The sequence below is a fragment of the Pseudochaenichthys georgianus genome, chromosome 22, assembly GCF_902827115.2.
Source record: "Pseudochaenichthys georgianus chromosome 22, fPseGeo1.2, whole genome shotgun sequence".
Classification (NCBI taxonomy): domain Eukaryota; kingdom Metazoa; phylum Chordata; class Actinopteri; order Perciformes; family Channichthyidae; genus Pseudochaenichthys; species Pseudochaenichthys georgianus.
The window spans coordinates 8,354,478-8,374,574 of record NC_047524.1 but is presented as its reverse complement, the minus strand read 5'-3'; the positions used below and the strand labels follow the sequence as shown (position 1 = coordinate 8,374,574).

At 41.2% G+C, this 20,097-nt stretch overlaps 3 protein-coding genes across 3 annotated transcripts; 2 read left to right on the top strand and 1 right to left on the bottom strand.

The window, feature by feature from the left end:
- Positions 1–256: 256 nt before the first annotated feature.
- Positions 257–3,913, bottom strand: yju2 (YJU2 splicing factor homolog). Its single transcript, XM_034111514.1, has 8 exons — positions 3,769–3,913; positions 3,377–3,477; positions 2,277–2,421; positions 1,987–2,121; positions 1,718–1,899; positions 1,431–1,584; positions 838–1,009; positions 257–721 (listed from the first exon to the last, which is right to left on the bottom strand). Exons 1-8 carry the CDS (start codon positions 3,790–3,792, stop codon positions 600–602), a joined length of 1,035 nt encoding a protein of 344 aa, XP_033967405.1. The 5' UTR covers positions 3,793–3,913; the 3' UTR covers positions 257–599.
- A 1,260-nt stretch (positions 3,914–5,173) lies between these two features.
- LOC117468066 (cocaine- and amphetamine-regulated transcript protein-like) lies at positions 5,174–6,719 on the top strand. The gene is made up of 3 exons (XM_034112025.1): positions 5,174–5,642; positions 5,827–5,907; positions 6,209–6,719. The coding sequence occupies exons 1-3, from the start codon at positions 5,508–5,510 to the stop codon at positions 6,314–6,316; spliced, it is 324 nt and encodes a 107-aa protein (XP_033967916.1). The 5' UTR covers positions 5,174–5,507; the 3' UTR covers positions 6,317–6,719.
- Positions 6,720–7,231: 512 nt separating this feature from the next.
- Positions 7,232–19,064, top strand: LOC117467987 (microtubule-associated protein 1S-like). Its single transcript, XM_034111936.2, is given in 11 exon segments — positions 7,232–7,552; positions 9,058–9,153; positions 10,530–10,612; positions 11,233–11,370; positions 11,796–12,291; positions 13,153–13,239; positions 13,323–15,802; positions 16,346–16,487; positions 16,613–16,830; positions 18,504–18,555; positions 18,558–19,064. Coding segments are annotated over 11 exon segments (4,056 nt in total). The 5' UTR covers positions 7,232–7,389; the 3' UTR covers positions 18,659–19,064.
- The last annotated feature ends 1,033 nt before the right edge of the window (positions 19,065–20,097 follow it).

Here is a 20,097-nt window from a genome sequence, read left to right as displayed (position 1 = left end):
ACTCAGCCGTATAAAATCACAATCAACGGTGCAACAAAAATGATGAATTACATAATGCTTTTATGAATTTTTTGAAATCATTGCAAGTTTATAGTTGATTCTTCTTATATTCCTGTCTCTGACGTACATAAATCAATGTATGTGTGTGCCAACAGACATTTTGTGGCACAACAATATAAAAACGACATATTCAGATTCCACATTTAAGTTTTATGAGAGACATTAAAGGACGTCAAAGCATGTCAAGGACACCGGGTTGAATACAACACATTTTAATAAACATTACAATTTAAATCTGATATTCTCACAGGGCGAATACCACTTGCATGGATTCAACGTGTCCATGAAACAGTGGATTGGCTAAGAAATAATTGTTTTGTTCACTGGGTTTTATCCAGACAATATAATTCCTGCCAACACATTGACTTCATCATTAACTTCTTTATAGAAAGGTTTTCATAGGATATACCCACGGACTGGTTAACATATGACGCTGCTTTCTGTGCAGATTACAAAAAGGTCCACATCATAATATCCTTGATGCATCATTTATACAATTGTGCGTCAATCAATCAAATCAAAAACCACCGAGCAACTTTTCATTCGCTGTCATTGCTGTCACTGTCTGAATACGCCCCCAGCAGGCTGAGAGACGATGACCCATTTTGTGTGGTAACAGGCTTGGAGGCATTCTTAGAGTCAGTCGTAGATGCCTTTGAATCTGAAAGACAAAACACACAAAGATGTGCTCATAGGTTTAATGAAGAAATAAAAGTAGATAATGGCTTATATATCAGAAGATTTTTAATTTACGCTGTGTGAGATACTGATGTTTACCTGTTTGTGAAGTGGGGGCTGAAGCTGCTGCCACTGGACGGGGTTTGAGGAAAGTCGCTGCTGGTTTCTTTCGCACAACCAGCAACCCAAGTGCCCCTTTACCTCCCAGTGTCCCCACACTCCTCTCCCAAGTCTCCACCTTGGCCTTCTTCACTCCTCCAGCCGAGGATCCCTGTGAAAACATGGCATTTAGTATTTGCATCGTTGTTATTGTCAACACTGCAGCATTACCGTTAAAATCCATTTCAGTTTATTTTTAGCCAAACAAGAACTAAACTAAAAACAGTGTTCTCCAATTCAATCTAAATTAAAACTCATTTAAACTATTATATCTTTTCTGGTAATGCGATGTTTGTGTCACAGTGTTCAGCACTCAGGGCAATAGTTCATCAATGATGTGTATACAAAACAAGACATGGTTCTTTTTTGGCAAAGAAGGAGATGAAAGAGAGCATAATGAGTTTTTCGATGAAGACTTTCATGCAACAGGATGGATATCTTGAGGAGTATAACAAAAGATAGGCTTAAACAAGCTATGAAAAATATATATATGTATAGAAGATTCATTTGTTGAATGTGAGCGGTCATCGTACCAATGCCTCTGTGGGTTTGAGTGTGGTGAGGATGTCTGTGGGTTTGTCTGTGCTGGGTTTCTTTGCCTGCGAGCCGCTGCTGTCCTCCTCCTCCTTCTCTGAATCAGAGTCAGAGTCTCTGAGTCTCTTTACGAGGGCACGATCCAACATCTCTCTGTGAAACAATTCACACACTCAGTTTCAAGTGATTCCCACTGATTATAAGAAGAATACACATGACTAAAGGATGAACGTTTCTATGTATCTAAAGCATTTGGCATTGTGTGTTTTAACCTTTCCTCACTCACTTTGTCTCTCGCTCATCCTCCTCTTTCTCTCGTTCTTTCTCCCTCTTCTCGAAGTCACTGTAGCGGTCGATCATGCCCTCAAAGTCCACCTGAGCCTGCCTCTGGTTCAGCTCCTTCAGCTCCTGCAGGTTCTCCAGGACCTCCATCTCCATCTTTGAATCCTTTGTGCGGTTCTCCAACACCTGGAAGAGGATTGGGAAATCATTAACTTTTCATTCCAATTGCCAAATAAAAAACACACAAACCGTCAATTCCATTTGAACACTGACCTTCATGGGGTTGTTCAGTTCCTCCTCTTCCCTGTCCTGTACGATTCTTTTCTCCTCCTCCTCAAGCAGTTTCTCTGCCTGGAAGTTACGCGTTGCACCGTGCTCCATTGCATAGTCTGTGTTCTCAGGGTCAGTCTGTGGTCACGTGATAAGAAAGTGTGAGAGATCATGTTATGCATAATGCTTGTGAGTTGATACAAATAGCACTGACACATTAACCTTTAATGTAGAAGTATTTGTCTAATGTTAATAAATATAACAGTGATAATCATACTTTTAAATACTCTCACCTTAAATGTGATCTCAGCAAGACATCGAGTGCATTTGATGTAGAAACGGAAAATGGGCAGTCCCATGTACAGCTCGTTCATAACGGTCTCTTTACGTGCATTGAACTTCTTCCCCTTGTAGATGTACTCGCCACATGTTTTACACCTGCAAACAACCAGAGAAGCATTACTGAAGACACCATAGTCAATGTGTTCATTACCAATTTGTAACACCCTTTCAGTGTACTACGTTATTTAAACTACATTCAGAATTAGAGCTGAAGATGACATTATTTACCAAGTTTAGCTTATCAGAATGTCTTTGGGTTGGATGGTGAATAAAAATACATGGTAGTTCAAAAATGTTATTCTTCAATATTGACATTGGCCTCAATAATCAAGTTTTGGTAGAGGGTTATCCTGAATTATACCATTAATGCACATGGATAGGCAGAACCTGTGATTTGATGTCACAGGCTAAGGTTTAACTGTGAAAGTAGGTAAGTAGAGCACAATTAAAGGTGGGGTAGGTAATTTTTGGAGCTCGAGTGCGCTAGAATTTGAAAATACACAGCCAGAACAAATCTGCCACTTCCTTACAGAGCCCCTCCTCCAACACACACGCACATGACCAATGAGGGCACGAGATAAGTTTATGCACAGATGGAAGGCTGACAGGCAGGTAGGCCATCCAATCATTTTAGCCTTTTTACAGTACTACGGCTTCCACAGATGACATTTTTTTATGGATTTTTTGTCAAAGCACTTAAGATATTCATTGCTATCGGGATGTTAAGAGCATTCCATGGAATATAACAAAAAGTGTATCTCGAGCCGGTTTCTCAAACTTACCTACCCCACCTTTAAGGCAGCAAATTAAATGATCAAACAATTGCTCACTTTCTTTCTTACACTTGCAGGATAAGAGAATGAAAGACCCTTAGGTGTAAGGAACTTATTTCCCCAAACTATCAAGATCAAATCATGGAATTTCACCAGGATTTAAATATTTAAATCAATTGTACCGTGTTGTTTTTTGTGTGTGTATTGAAAACAGCACACTTGACTGTGTAATGTTATATTTTTGACATTAGTGTGGAGCATGGATGAAACACACATACCTCATATTGAATGGAGCCATCAATCTGACCACATACTGACGATCTTTGGGGAGTTTAAGCTTTGGGATTTTGCATGGATCAAAATCCGGGGGGTAGTATTTCTGCGGAACACAAAACAGAGAGGAAAGTGAATAACAAGCCAATGTGGTGCTATTTTATTTATTTAGGCATTTTATTATTTCAAAAACGTCAGTGGTAACAATAGTTACTTAAGATGTCACAAATGCAAAGTTGAAACAATCATAACAACGCAAAGTTAACACATTCATCGCTAATGCTAATAGCTTGTGTAATTATCTTAACACCGCACTTAGCTTCAAAGCTAACACTAGCCTGGTTTCTTACACTGCTCAAACTGTTTAAAAAGAGAGGTATGCTGTTTATATACTTACATTTAATACTTTTCGTTCAGACATTGTTCCCTGTGCTAGAAACCCAACCTGAACAATGAAACGTTAAAAAAGATTGAGAATTATCTCCACAACACTGCTAGCTGCACTGGGGACTTCCGGTTTTGTCATTATTCACTTCCGGAACTTCAGAGTGTGCTGCTGCCCCTCTGCGGCAGGAGTGAGGAACTGCAACCACAGCCATTAAATGGTTTTGGAATTCTTGCAAAATGCAGGGGGATAGGGAAATGAGCAAGCAAGTCAAATTTATTTTAAACAAGTATATTAAGTAGAAATATTGACTTGTTAATTTGTTTAATGTCTTGTAATTGCATTGTTGAGGAATCTGTGACCCACATTTTTTCATCTATTACACAACTGATATGATAGGACATTAAACCGTTGAATTTTGAATCTTGTCTGTTTGAATGACTCCTTCAGCAGGTTTCAGTTCATATTTAATCAGGATAAGATGCACGTTTATTTATTTAGGTTCACAATTACATTCATCCATATAATACATGTTACATTGATTAAAAGTATAATTGAGTCACCTTTTCTAATTCAAAAACATCCACCTTACTGACTTTGCTGTATTTCTACTGATAAAATCAATACTGGCGTTTGTAAAACCATTAAACACTCAAAACCATCACATTACCATGATAGACATCTTAAAATGTGGATGAATGTTTTCAAAATGCAGTTACAAAAGTACATAGCCTGCTGTACTTGCTTGTTCTGGCACATACATATGTAGCCTATATATATATAATATACAATACTAATATATTGTTTCAAAAACTCCAGATCCAGATCTATAAAACATGTTTTTTTCATCGCATATATTCACCCTGAATGAGTCACAGGCATTATTGACCACTGCCCTCCATTCTTCCTTGGCTTTTTCAGGAGACAGGGGAGACAATTGGGATCAACATGGTGAAGTAATGGCCCCTCAGGTGTAACGGTGATTGTCATGAGACACGGGGTCTCTGACAGGAGTGGTGTGTAAACATATCCCTTAAGGTTATTCCTACAGAAGGAAATTGGATCCTGATTACAGATTGGTGTCAATGTGGGTTAACCTGAGCTCGGGTTTATTGGACAGAGGTGACAAAAGAAGTTAGAATCGTTTAGCAGCAAGACAGGGAAGGAAAGGTTTGTGTCAGGACTCGGGTATAGTTAAGAGAACCCAGTTAAGTTTTAGAAAACTTTATATTTGTGTTGTTCCTCAGTTGATTTGACAGTTCACATTCAGATACACAGTTTTGTTCAGTGATGGTTTTATGTTCTGTATTATCTATTGTCTGATTCTGACACATCAAACTGACTCATGAATGAGTCATGTTTAGCTGAACAGGACTACTTTGCAAACAAAGAAAAAATATTCATAAAGTAAGTACAAAGTGAAATTAGATTGTAAGCATGTGTTGAAAGTATGATTCCTACACAGCCACTAGATTACGTTATCAAATATGTTTTATGAAATGTAAATCCACCTTTAACCCTCCTTGATTTCCTCCTATGGTCACTTCCGCCAAAGATACAAAGGTTGTGAGCAGTGTCAGCGCCGGTCAAAATGGTCATTAATATTTCAGAGGGTGGCTGATGTCAACAGCAGCCTGTTTATATAAAGAGGGGTCTCTCGGTAGACCTCCAAACCTCCACAGATCCACCGCAGACTTCTCACTTTTCTCCCCCGGTAAAGAGAAGGCTGCTCGTGTTTTTGTGTCAGCACCATGGTCAGCGCTCGGGCTCTCTTCCTCGCGGCCACCTGCTGCTGCGCCTACCTGTGGCTCGCTCGTGCAGAAGACTCCTCCCTGGAGACGCGCTCATTGGATTTCCCCCTGAAAACCCAACAGGAGAAAGACCTGGTGAGAGACTTGATCAGGGACATAGGTGTGAAATGTGTCAGCAGAATGAACGAAGCCTTTGGTTGCTATGTGTCGATAGAGCATTTCATTTGTTGGATACAATTATTAATGGAGGATACAAAAAAGTAATAACAGCACAGTTTTTTTAATGAACATTTCACGGTTTGCCTTTTTTTCTCTGCAGATTGACGCCTTGCAAGAAGTTTTGGAGAAACTGAGAAGCAAAGAGATGCCTTTAGAGAAAAAACATGGCTGGCTGCCTTCGGTATGTAAAATTAAACGTATTACTTGGGAATGGGTTACTTTCAATATATTTTTTTCATTACATTCTAAAACACGTATGCCCAGGTATAATACTTTTCTGAAATATTATTTCTCCGGCGCATAAGACGAAGCTGTGTATAAAAGGTATAATAATTGTATAATTGGCGTTTGAACTCAAAGCATACGATTACTTTCTGACTTGTTCTTGCTATAAGACTACTTTAGACATTTCTGTTCGTCGATTAAGAAATGAAGTGTACAACCTGCATTTTCATACATTTATGTTGTTTTTATTGTTTCAGTGTGACGCTGGAGAGCCGTGTGCCGTGCGTAAAGGCGCGCGCATCGGCACGCTATGCAGCTGCCCCCGGGGGACTTCCTGTAACTTTTATGTTCTCAAATGTTTGTAATGAAAACATTCTAAGAAAAAACAGGAGGGATGTATTAAGTATGGAGTGAAAACATGTAATGCCCCTGTCATTGTGAGAAAAATAAATGTAACATGTGGTTATGCCTAAAGGTCGATTTTCTTTTATAAACGTGGATTATAATATAGGTTTTTAATAATCGTTGTTATTTTTCTATGTAATGTCTTTGTTGTTATATGGAGAATCAAGTAAAGCCGTCCTAGCATCAGTCACCATTTAAACATAATTTGTAAGATACAGAGGTCAATAAATCAACTCAAGTGTCTGTGTCTGTTGGACTGTTATATTAAGTAGTATTTGTAGTATTATTTTAAAAATAAAAATGTAACAGCTGGATATTTGTATTTTCTCCACAACCGTCACATGTTGCAAACTTGCTTTTTATTACAGCACTAATACAATAAAGAAAGATATATTGATTCCTTTTGCCACTTGTAATGAATAATGCAGCGTGTTTCTACACATTCACTAAAGGGGGTATTAGATCTTATACTTAAATTAAAAAGTAGAAGTACCAGAGTGTAGGCATACTCTGTTGCAAGTAAAGTCCTGCATTCAAAATGTTTCTCAACTGAGGTACAAAAGTATTAGCATCAAAATATTCTTAAAGTAGGCTACCTAAAGTAAAAGTATTCATTGTGCAGATTGGTCAATTTCAGATTAATATATTGTATGTTTTGATTGGATTGATCGATGTGAAGCTGATAAAGCTGGAACTAATTTGAATTATTTAATTTGTAGCTAGTGAATTCAATCTAGACTAAAGCCTTATTTTAGTGTTGATCATATTGTTTATCTAAAGGTAGCCTACTACAAAAGAGTCAAGTATAAAGTACAATGGAAGTAAGTAAAGTACAGCCTACCTCAACGTTTAAATTAAGTAGCCTACATTCCTTGATTACACGTATAGGCTTACTTAGTTACTTAATACCACTGCTGTTTCTACACATTCACTAATGCACGATGCATTCCGGTACACCAGCTGTCATCCCTCGGTAATAAAAGGCGCTGTCAGGCTTTTTCAATGACATCATATCCAAGTGCAAGTTTCCAACATGGCGTCCAGCCGGGTGCCGGAGAGGGAGGTACAGGAGGAGCCGAGGCGCGTCGCGACCGCAAACCCTGACTTGTGCCTGCACAAATACTCCCTGCTCATCATTATAGGACGCACTGCTCACCCCAGACACGCGGGACACACTAGCAGGGACATTGAACGAGGTACGTATGTCAACGCCCCTCACAGCAGCACCACGTAGTTTTCCTTCTATCTCTTTATTTGGATTCACAATTCAGACGCCTGCGAGTTCTCATCGCCTGAAAAATCACTGAAGATGCTACACAGACCCCACTGCAGTGTTTATGCAATTTGTTCCACCCTTACTGGCCGAGGATGCGTCATCTGGCGATTCTCCACCATCAGCATCACCTCGTCCCGCTGGGCACATTATAATTAAATGCAGTGTGATTTGTCCATCGCCTCAGTATATCGTTATGTAAGGTAAAGGTTTGGGGGAAATGTTGCATGCAGGATATTCAGTCAACACATAGCCACTTGTAAACGATGTGCTTGTACGTTTGTGTGCAGCGGTAGGCTTACTGGAGACTGCAGTAGACAGTACATGGCATAGCCCACAGTCTGCACATTTGAGTGCAGCATATTTATGCAAAACACTAGGCCGAGATAGATAAGGGAATATAAACGGGAACAGAAGGATAGATAGATAGAGTGACAGAAACTCAGACAGACATGTTATTAATCTTCATAAGGCCTTTACAAATGTCATGACTGTCTAGTGAAGATAATCAAAATGTCAGTATTTTAAGAGCTAAGAAAAGGATCCCTCTTTTCAGCTTCATGCATTTTTCAAGTTTTCCCATGATGTCACACACTAAATTAAATATGCAAACCACAGATCTGGTTTTTTTCTTGTTTACTTACTGAGCTAGTGCTGCCTATTTACAAAATAATATTCAATCAAATATATGTTATCCCTTTTCTTTGAATAAGAACATGTTTGTATGTTTGCATCTCTTTTTTTATAACTGTTCATCATCTAGCCTGTTCCATGGTAAATGAAAGGATAGCAGAAAGAGCAATATTTATACCAGGATACTTCCATTAAGGCATTATTATTATTATTATTATTATTATTATTATTACACATGATTTGCCGCTTAAAATACAACCCACATTTACAATGTTTAATCATTATAATTAGAATAGCCTATTCATAAATGTATTATTTTAATATCATAACACATTTAACTTGACATTTTATTTGGTACAAATTGACTGTTCATTTAAAATGTAATAAGCTTATACTTGTACTTTTACTTGCATAAATACAGAGTACTGTAACTTTTTACAATAACGATACATATACGATCATTGCATTTGCACATTAACAACCTCTACACCTTTAGTTTAGTTTATACATGGACACTTTTGTGTTATTTATGAAAGATTGCGTTGTTGGGAGGCGTGTGGCGCAGCGGCCTAGTGCGTTGGTGTTGGGACCAGGGGGTCACAGGTGCAAACCCCACTGCAGTCAGCATGTCGTTGTGTCCCTGGGCAAGACACTTCACCTCAAATTGCTCCTGTAGGGATTGCCCACAGTATTGAGTATGTAAGTCGCTTTGGATAAAAGCGTCTAACAAGTAACATGTAATGTCATGTTGTTTATGACAAAATAAACCAATTGTTGCCTCATGTATGTCTCCAGGTATTCGGTCATGGGACATCGACTTCAAATCTTGTGACCTGAATCTCTATCTCCAAGAATTTCTGTCCCAGCACACGGCATCTTTTAAGGGTGCGAGTAAGTAACTGGACGTCTTTTTGAGCCTTTAACACTCAGAAAGGACCGTCCCCAGGAAGGAAGGAAGGAAGGAAGGGAGGGAGGAAGGAAGGGGGGGAGGGAGGGATTGTTAATCATGGGTGGGCCTTTTGGATTTGAAACAATAGAGACCTGTTACCAAGCTGTGCCACATGTGTTTTGTGATACAGCCTTTTTATATGCAGAGCCAAGGACAACTGGGGAAAATGGTGAAAATGGTGAAAAAACATCTGGGGTGATCTTAAGTGACAAACAAAGACAGAAACAGACATCTCTTTCTATAGGGAGGACAAAATGGCAGCCAGAGAGGTGTCCTGTTTCTGGTAAATAGGCCCTCTGTTCATTTGGAGTACGGTGTACGCCAGTGCTCATGCTATTGATGAGAAAAAGAGAGGTGATTTGAAGAAATACTTCAACATTTTGGGAAATACACTTATTTGAGTTTTGCTACGAGTTAAATAATAGGATCAATACCTTTATTGTAAAAAGTAGCTACAGCTATGGCACACTGCAACGTGGAGAAACACATATCATGGCTCTCTCTAAAGGTCACAAAGAACATCTACATTTCACTAAATAACACATCCTATTTTAAATTGTGTGCAAGAAATGTATTGTTAAAGGACGAACTGGATCTTTCTCTGTCTTTAGGCTGTGACTTTTAGTAGCCTTTACTGATTGCTTAGCAACTTCACAGTGACAATACTCCACACAACTGTATACAAATGTAAACAATGGGATTCAGCGCTAGACCGTCACAGCAGACACAATGGCCTGGGAAAGCAAAACAAAACAGAGGTAAAAAAGATTTGAACAATAGCACCATGTCTCAGTAAGCCATTTCACTGAGTGAGTCATGGCACGTAGCCATCATTAATGTTATTCATTTCAACAGTGCTTTTCCTGCTTTGACAAGCCAAAATCACTTCTGAAAAGAGAGTCCTAACAAGTAACGATTTTCTTTTTTATTTCTAACTTGACTCAAAGAAAAATAAACTTTTGGAGCCTACTTATTTGAGTCATTATTTTCCAGTTGGCCGTGTCCGGCTCTGTGTCCTCAAACGTTGATCCAGTTCCCCTCAGACTGGATATTTACTTAATTTGATATTTCATCCGCAGACAGTACCCTTTGACTCAGCTGTTTCCCCTCTTCTTCCTTCCTCCTTTTCTGCTGAGCGAGTCAATCTCTATTTACTTTCTCATTGACTTCTTTGACCCTCCCACCTATTTGCTTCTGGCCTCTCATATTCGCTCAGATCCCTTAGCTTGTTTTCAGACTCCCTCCGCTCAGACTTTTCTGCTTGTCTGCCTGTTTGTCCGTCTCTCTTTACTCTTTCTTTTTCTCTCTGCCTCCTCAGGGCAGAAGTGCCTGCGCCACAGCACCAGAGTGTTGGACACTCGGGTGCTCATCGGTCCATCTCAGGAACAGGTTCATTCAGAGGTGATACATCCTGGCTCCTTTAAATGCTTTTTAAAGATATTTTAAGTCAGGTGTTATCATGTGGCAGGGATTAAAGTATTCTGATATATATTCATCAGTTTATGATAAACATGAATAATATGTTTAAATGAGATCTGAGAACGAAGCAGGGAATACAATTTGAATATGCTAGATTCATATCATCATTTTCTTGCAGACTTTGTCTTACAAATAAACTGAAGTAATGAAATTGGAATGTACTGATAGCAACAGTGTTTTTGTTTGTTGATATTTGTAATGAAGAATCTGACGAATATTTGCCTGATTAACAAGCAATTAGTTTGATCTACTAACCTCAAAGAGACATTAAAACAAAGCTCATGTGGTTGAATGGCTTGTCCAAACGTGCAATATATTTAATTTACAATAATATAAAGCAGAGAAAATATTAAAAATGTTGCCTTAAAAATGTGATACACATTATCTTAATAGTACCTGAACTTTTATGCTGATTGTAAAGTAAAGTTATTCATTCCTATCTCTTCCTACTTTTTTCTCAAATTCTTTTTTGTTTTATGTTTAAACATGGGGAATTAAAGCTACATTGCAAAATAAAAATCTTACCCCCCGTCTCTCTCCAGGCGTTTGCTCTGCTGTCCCGGGAATCGGCTCATAAGTTGTTGATCTTGGCTGGCCAGAGCGAGGAGGAAAGTGGAGACCTTCTGCTTCACAGAGGACGGTTCTCTCCACAGCAGCTGAAACAAATCCTAACAGAGCAGGTACGACAAAGTCTCTCTCACTTTTATTTCTGTGCTGATTATTGTAGAGATGATTGTAATCAGAAATTAGTTTGTTGATTATTTTCTTGAATATAAGGTCAATCAAATTGCACAAAACTGTGTCAATCTTTTTTCTGATCAATCCCAAAAAAGCCAAAGATATTTATATATACCTATAATAACATATAAGCAGTATATTACCACAATCTGTTTTTAAAATAAGATAATATTGGTTGATTTTTTGGGACTGTGAGCAAAAAGTAAAAATACAATTTTGAGTTCTGACTTTAATCTCAGAATTCTGAAGAAAAAAATATAAATACAAAAAACTTTTGGTCACATTCCAAAAGAAAATTCTCTTGTGGCCCTCATCCTTTCCCGTAAGTATGTCAGTATTTAATACTACAGTAATGTTCTTTTTTTAGTTCATAGAAAAAGAGAGCTCTGCCTCCTCCAACAAACTCAGCCTGACTCTCAGTTGTCCCGACATCAGCCAGTGGAGGAAGAGTCTCTTGGGGAACCAGCAGGGTCCTCTCAGGCTGCTCATCAATCCCCCGGAGGTGCTGCCTGCCATGGAGGCCCTGGGGGAATTCACCTCCCTCATCTCTGGAACCCTTTCCCCTCCTTCTCCCTTCGACCTTCTGCCCCCTCCCACCACCGTGGGTTTCCTCAAGCTGTCCCGCCCCTGCTGCTACGTGTTCCCCGCCGGCCGCGGTGACTGTGCCTTTTTTGCTGTTAATGGGTTCACATTGCTGTTAGACGGCGGCTCGGATCCTCAGGCCTGTTTCTGGAAGCTCGTCCGCCACCTTGACCGAGTTGATGCCGTGTTGTTGACGCACATTGGGACGGAGAACCTCCCCGGAGTCAACGTGTTCCTGGAGAGGAAGGTGGCCGAGTTGGAGCTGAGCTCTGAGATAAAAGGTAAGAAATAGAGTCAATCTAATTATATTGCCCAAAATTCTCTATAATTAGACACTTGGGGCTGAATTTTGAAATAACATACTCTCTTTTTACTTTTAGTATGTACTGCAGTTACACTTACAAAGTGTGTACTGTTGCAGGCAGTATGCGTATAGGATTTCATAACATTGCACCTGTTAGCATGCTGGCTTGCATACTACAAAATGTGAACGGATGCAAAAAGACATTGTGGTAGTTTTGGAGTACCGCAAAATATTTTTTCTGGCATACTAAATATGTGGTATTATGGGAGCATACAGCTAGTTTGGATGAGAGAAAACCATGTCAGGTGAAAAAAGGGAAACTTCTAAACAGGAATAGATCGGAGGGATGAAACCCTTTTTACATTACATTACATTTAGCTGACGCTTTTATCCAAAGCGACTTACAATAAGTGCATTCGACCAAGAAGATACAAACTTGAAGAAAACAGAATCATATAAGTACATCAGGTTTCATAGAGCCAAAACATTTCAAAATGTGGCCTCTGCATTTAACCCACATCAGTGCAGCTATTGTACAGCACCTGGGGAGCAATGGGGGGTGGGGGGTGTCCGGTGCCTTGCTCAAGGGCACCAATGCAGGGCCCAAGAGGTGAACTGGGACCTCTCCAAGTAGCAGTCCACACTCCATATTTAGGTCTGTTCGGGGGCTTGAACCGGCGACCCTATGGCTCACAGTCCAAGCCCCTACTGACTGATCCACTGACGCTGCTCTCACAGAAAATGATAACATTTAAAGATTTCTCTGAAGTCATCTTTACCCTTTTTTTAAATCTCAAAATGTACACTTTTGTGTCTTAATCTTCTTGTATCTGAACAGATGACTCTTCTAAGAGGCTCATCTCCCCAGAGCTTGGAGTCGTGTTCTTTAACGCCCCCAGCAGGCTGCAGACGGAGGAACAGCCTTGTAAGTGATGATTAAAACATACCAGAGTAACTTCTAATGTGAGTGATAGTCATCGAGTTAAGTTATCATTCTTCTCATGACAGGTGAGGACAATGTACTGAAGAGCACCCACCAGGCGGCCTTAACCTTTCAGCTGTTAAAGAAGTTAGACATCAGGCCACAGCCATTGTTTCGCCCCCAGGGGAACCCCATTGAGCCGTTAACCTTATTCCAGAAGATGGGAGTGGGGCAGTTGGATTTATACATCCTCAACCCTGGCAAAAACAGTCAGGATTACCAGACATTTATGCAAAGCTGGCCTGATGGGGAGTCATCAGCATCCAAATCCCCAATCCTCCCCCTCACCGCCCTTGCCTCAGTTTCCGCCCTGCTTGTGTGGCACCCGGCGTGTCCCCAGGAGAAGGTTGTCAGGGTGTTGTTCCCAGGTGTGACCCCACAGGCACAACTACTGCAGGGGCTGGATAAACTCAAGGGCCTGGCCTTCCTCCAGAAACCCACAGTTACCACAGGGGACATGGAGAGGCTTGGGGAGGACAGGAAGGCGAAGAGCACAGAGAGTCAGGACAGTGGCAGGTCACAAGGGAAGGATTCAACACTCAAACAGGGAAAAGAAAGTGGAGTTAAAGAGGAGGCCAAGGAGGTACTTGTTAGGGATAAAGGAAAGGTTTTAAATGGATTTGCCACAAGAGATGCCGATAAAACCAGAATCAAAGAGACAGGTGTAAAGCAAAAAGCAGCAACGTCAGAGAAGAACACCTCGAAGAAAGGAGGGAAGGATGGAAAAAAGGAGGAGAAGCCTTCGAGCAAGGAGGAGAAGTTTGGGAAAAAAGAGGACAACGGTGTAATGAGGAATGATAAGGTAAAGAAAGATGTTCTCTCTTCCAAACCAAGGACTGAAAATAAAACTAAGCTCAAAAAGGAAGCAAAAAATGACTCTAAGACAGGGGTGAAGAAAACAAGAAAACCATCAGGAAAGGAGGCAAATGCAGACGAGAAGAAGGTGAACCCTGAACTGTCAAAGCCTGACACTGAGAACATGTTAGAAATCTCAGATCCAGGAGGTTGTGATACAGAGCAGAAGATTCAAAAAGTAGAGAGGGAGTCTGAAGGGAACCTGTGTGGCTCTAAAATGTCTACCCCTGAGGATATGACGGCAGATTTTCTCAAGCTTGGGGGGGAAACTGAAAGAAGAGAGGCACAGATGGAACCAGCAGATAACAGAGAGCAGAGAAGCAGTGAGTCAGGAAATGACAAGAGCCTTAAAGTGAAGAGCAAGGATATAGGTAATGAGAACGAGGATACCCTAGGGGAAGAGGCTGCAGCGATAATGGGAGGAAAAAGTGGTGGTAATGGAGCAGAAGATAAAGCTTGGACTGGAGAAAAGGCTGACGTAGAGCAGCCTGAAAATACAACCAAACCAGCAAAGGTTGTAGGATTTCCTTCTCCCCTGAACAAGGTGCCAAAGAAGGACCCCACTGACGAACTGGACTTAACTCCGACCGAATACACGCTCCTGGACGGGGCTTTGAGAAACAGCCCTCCCTCGAGATCGTCTCCAGACAACCAGGCCGCTCTCAGCCCTGACGATCAGGCCTCCCCGGGCTCACGGGCCAACAGTGCAGGCCACACTCCTTACTGTCTATCCCCAGATGATGTGTGGTGCAATAGCAGCACTCTCAGCAGGTTACAGGCCCAGATGGGGAACTTAGAGTCTGCTGATGCCAACCAGACAAATGGGTCATCGAAGCAAAGTGAGCCCAAAAGCAATCCAGAGAGTAACACAAACCCCAGAGAGAGGCAATTAAGTTTTCTTTCCCTGGGTACATTTAAAGAGGGATCCTCAGACCCCTCTCCCTCCATGGCTACCACCACCACGACCACTACTACACACTCCATGCCAGCAGAGGTGGGCTCACCTCAGTCCACAGAAGTAGATGAATCACTGTCCATGTCCTATGAGCAGGGGTCAACCACTGTGAGCCAGCGAGAGGGGGATGACAGTGTTCATATCTCCAACTCCAATGGAGGCCATTGTACTGGAATGTCTTTACCGATGAAGAAGACTCCCCAATCGTCAGGGCAGGGTTCAGAGACGGGGCGACCTGCCGCTCCTCACACACTTGACTTTGAGGCCTCCGCTCACGATGTGGATCTGTGTCTGGTTTCCCCCTGCGAGTTCAAGCATGTCAAACAGCCCGACTCCAGCTCAGGTGCGAGCGAGCCGTCCAGAGGAGCCTTTGCTCTTCATAATCACGGCAACAGAAACCAGGACACATCACCCAGCGAGTCAAACGCCCCCGTCTGCACAGAGGACTGCCCCTCCACCACAGCAGACGGAGGGCTGGACTCAGATGAGGATGAGTCGTGCAGTGAGCCATCTAACTCTCCCCACGATCTACGCTCCAACCAGGCTCTGCCCCATGACCCTCCCCCGGCTCCTTGCAGAGACGGCCCCCCCCCGCCCCCTCATCCTGACACCTCCATGCCCGTTCCTCAGTCCGACGCTGACACTTACGGGAAGAAAGCAAAAGCCAATGGCATGCGAGGGAAAAAAGCTGCAGCGGTGAGTTTGTCTTATTCGCATAAAAGAAAGGGATGTCTGTTATTCAACTAATTTGGTTATGATGTATAACTTTAAGTGATTAGTCATGGTTTAAAAGTTGATTATTTAGAACTACTGAAATGTTAATCACTGTATGCAATAAACTCTTCACAGTTTTACCTAACTTTTTTATAGAAACAATTAACAGATTAGAAAAATAGTGCAAAACTTTTTTTTTTTTATAAACAGGAAAATAAATGCAAGTATTTTATAGAACTTTAATGTGAGATTGTAAAGTCACCATTCACTTATTAAACTGGCAACAAACAGGTTTTTTATATGTCAAAATGACTATTCTATGGTGCACTGGTAGCTCATCTGGTGGATAGGAGCGGTTGCTAAATGTTATCAAATAAAGGTTAACAAATAATCTTGAAAAAAACCAGGTACTTTTCATGGTCTAAATATTAACTTCAACTATAAGGAGATTCAGAAAATTCACAAAGGTTTTGAGCACAGAGATGACCCTTTCATATAATTGATTCTTGATAATAATTGTTCCAGGTTGCTGAAGCCCCTCAAAAATCAAGTTCAGGAAAAAGGAAGACAGGGAGCCAAAGTGGAGTCCCAAAGGGAAATGTCTCATCTATTCGCACCCCTTCCTCCAGCACCCGCTCAGCACCAGCTAAATCATCGCCCAATTCAGGTATGAGAAGTACATTTTAAATAAATACAGTAGATCTCCCTCATACTTTTTAATTTCCCCTCTTTTGTACTTGAAACAAATGTGCACTTATTTCTGTTGAAATGTCTCTCTCTCTCCTGCCACAGGGTCTAAGTCTACCTCTGTTGGTGAAGTCAGTGTGTACGTGGACCTGGCCTACATTCCCTCTGGAGCCTCCTCTCCAACAATCAGTGTGGACTTCTTCAGATGTGTTCGCTCCGCCTGTTACATCATCAGCGGCGACAGTCCAGAGAAAGAAGAGAGAATGAGGCAGACCCTGGACGCACTACTGGATGCCAAGATATCCTGGCCTGACGCCATGCAGGTAGGAAAAACACACACTGAGAGACATGCACATCGCAACATAGTTCATTACTTGATGTTGTTGGCTGTGGTGGTATGATTCTTTTGTCATCTTCTAATAACTACAGCTCCCATGAGCCTTTGAAAAGCATACACATGTTGAGTGTTGTGCAACTTCACACTTCACTAGAGCTCAGACTATCTTTTTCAAAATGTCGGGCACACTTTGCATAAAGACGTACAAACATTTTTGATTATAGAAACTGGGTTTTTTTATCTACCCAGAAAAATAAGAAAAAAAACATCATTAACCAAGAATCTTTAATCTTGTTAATAAAAGTAAATATAACAACTAAACAGGTGTTAACTGAACAAAACAACCTGCCACAATCTCTTTCTTCTTGTCTGGATTATTGGTGGGTTGCAAACAATTTAGAGGTGCATACCGCCACCTACTGTACAAAAGTGTGCATTGTCACGTCACCAAATCACCACTTATGGAAGTAAACAACCGTGTTTAAACTATTTGAAATTGTTCTAATCAACCATGTTTCACCCAAATATTTGGAAAGTGCATTTCTGGTAGCTCTTACCCCCTCCTTCTGATCCATGTATCTCCATAAGGCTCTGCTCCCGTCCTGCCTCTAACCCAATCACTGAACTTCTCTCTCTGTTTCATAAATAGTGCAATGTTATACAATATGTTCCACATGTTCTTCAACTCCACAGCACTTACACTCTTCGCTGTCACACTCCTCAGTACACCGTCCACTATGGAGTGGAGCAGTGACGAGTCCTAAAACCAGGAAGTGAGTTAGCATGTTACCACTACCAAAATTGTACAAGTTGAAGCGTTTGTTTGAACAGTGTGCAGGAGGCAGGTAGGCCTACTTGCTTTCAAGCAGAACAGGGGCAAACAAACTTAGCGGGAGTATTTACGTGTTCGGTGTAATGACGTACAACGTCCTCGACAGCTTCTGTAGTCCTATTCAGCCACTCGGTAACAACCATCGTTTTTCAGACACCTCAACTCCTCAAAGATCACCAGTGGGGTCTCTGCTGATGTATTTAATGTCGTAGAACAAAATGTGATCCGTCTCTTAAACGTGTTTCAACCACAGACCTTATTTCCAGCTATCTTCCAAAACCCTACGGAGAGATCCCATTGGCTCTGAGACGAGGGAACCGGTAGTGGTAACATGCTGACTCACTTCCGGGTTTTAGGACTCGTCACTGCTCCACTCTATTCATGAGTCCTCAGCGACGCCTTTTGCTGAGCCAGGAAGGAGACACAGAGAGTTATGAATACAAACAAATACATGTGTAAACAATGCTTACATGTCTGCAAATGAACTAAATAATGTCAGGTTTGAATTAAGAGTGTACTATTTTAAAAAGGGAGGTGTTAATTGTTGATGTGGTTGACTGAAACTGAAATGAAGTCAAACTAGTGGAGGTGCAGTGTAATTGCTTTTTTAATCTATATACTGATTGGTTCCTAAAACATTTTCAAATGTTGAAGCGGGTTTAAACCGTACCACTGGCTGTGTTCATTGTCAACTACAGTCTGTGAGCATTGTTAAGTCTACATACACATTCAGCTGACCATTCACCAACAACATGGGCACGTTCATCTGAGTTGTGTCTTGGCTTCAAAACAAGATACAATAGTACAATATGTCATTTCCTCTCCAGGTGACATTGATCCCTACGTTGGAGTCGGTGCCGATGCAGGAGTGGTACCAGCAGAATCTGGGGAACAGAAGGAGCTGGGCAGAACTGTGCTGGGATCCAACAGCACGGGCGCCAGGCAGGACGAGACCTGTCCTGCCTGCAAGATAGAGTTCTGAGGCACACTTGGGATTGCATCAATTGAATATTCCAGGTGAATAGGAGCTGAAGGATAGATGTGTGTGTGTGAGAGGAAAGAAGGTTAGAAACAGATAGTGGGGAGATAAGGCATGACACCTTTCTGCACACAACTTCGTAACACAACTGTCATTGTACTTTTACCCGTTCCCCTCCCGGTTAATCACTTTCTTTCTGAGCTACTTTCACCAACAAGCACACATTCCTGCGTGTGTGCTTTGCATGTTTTTTTACACCAATGACCCTGAGCAAAACAAGGAGAGGAGATAACACTGGCTGCACGTCTGTCCGTCCTGGAGAGGGATCCTCCTCTGCTGCTCTCCCTGACGTTTCTCCCATGTTCCCTTTAAACTGTGGGGTTTCTTCTGAAGTGTTTCCTTGTACGATGTGAGGGTCTAAGGACAGAGGGTCTAAGGACAGAGGGTCTGAGGACAGAGGGTCTAAGGACAGAGGGTGTCGTATTGTCATACTGATATTCTGTACACACTGTGAAGTCCACTGAGACAAATGTAACATTTGTGATATTGGGCTATATAAATAAACATTGATTGATTGAAGAGAAGCATGTCCACTTGCAAACACGTGGAACCACACGAGAGCTGATGGTGTAGATTAGTCCATAGTAAGTGAACACGGAGTAAACAGCACTTTGTGTCGGCTTCTCTTCTTAATGCGTTCAGCACTGATGTGTTAGTTAGGGCTTAGTTTGCTGCTTTTAATTCAACATTTACTGACAAATGAAAAGATTGTGCTGCCGATATTCCCAAATGGCAAGCCCGTGCCAATTATGATCATTTTGTTTCTTTATTTCACTAATATTTGATGGGTCTGAGCACAGAAGATTTCTGTATCGTATAAAGAGTCTTATTGCGAACCTTAAATGAAATAGCATTTACAGTGTGTGGTCAGGTGTTTCCTGTGAGCATTGGAAGCAGACATGTTGAACTGTGCCGTGTGTTGTACCCGCTTTCAACAAGTATTGCGCCGCTGTGGCTTCACTGTTGACCTCAGGTTCACTCAGAGCAAGCAGCCAAGCTGCGATGGATCTGATGTTGAGGGGTAATCGGAGATTATTCATTATTGAGTGGGACAAAAACTAGTTCACCAGACAGATCTATTACGAGTGCTTAACATCTGACTATTCAGGAATCACACAGCAAATGCTTTTGTGGAAATATGTATGTTATTATGTAACTTGTTGTTTTACAAAATAAACACAAAAGTGATGACATTTTGATCGTGGATATGATGGGTGAGGGTTTAAATATTGTAGAAAAATAATTTGCACAGCACAACATCATGGTTTCTTCACAGTGGGAGGCTGTACTTTTTAAATATGAATACATTATTTTGGAACTAAGTAATCCAGTAACTGATATTAATTCATAATTTACAGTTCTTACTTTATTATTTAGTAACA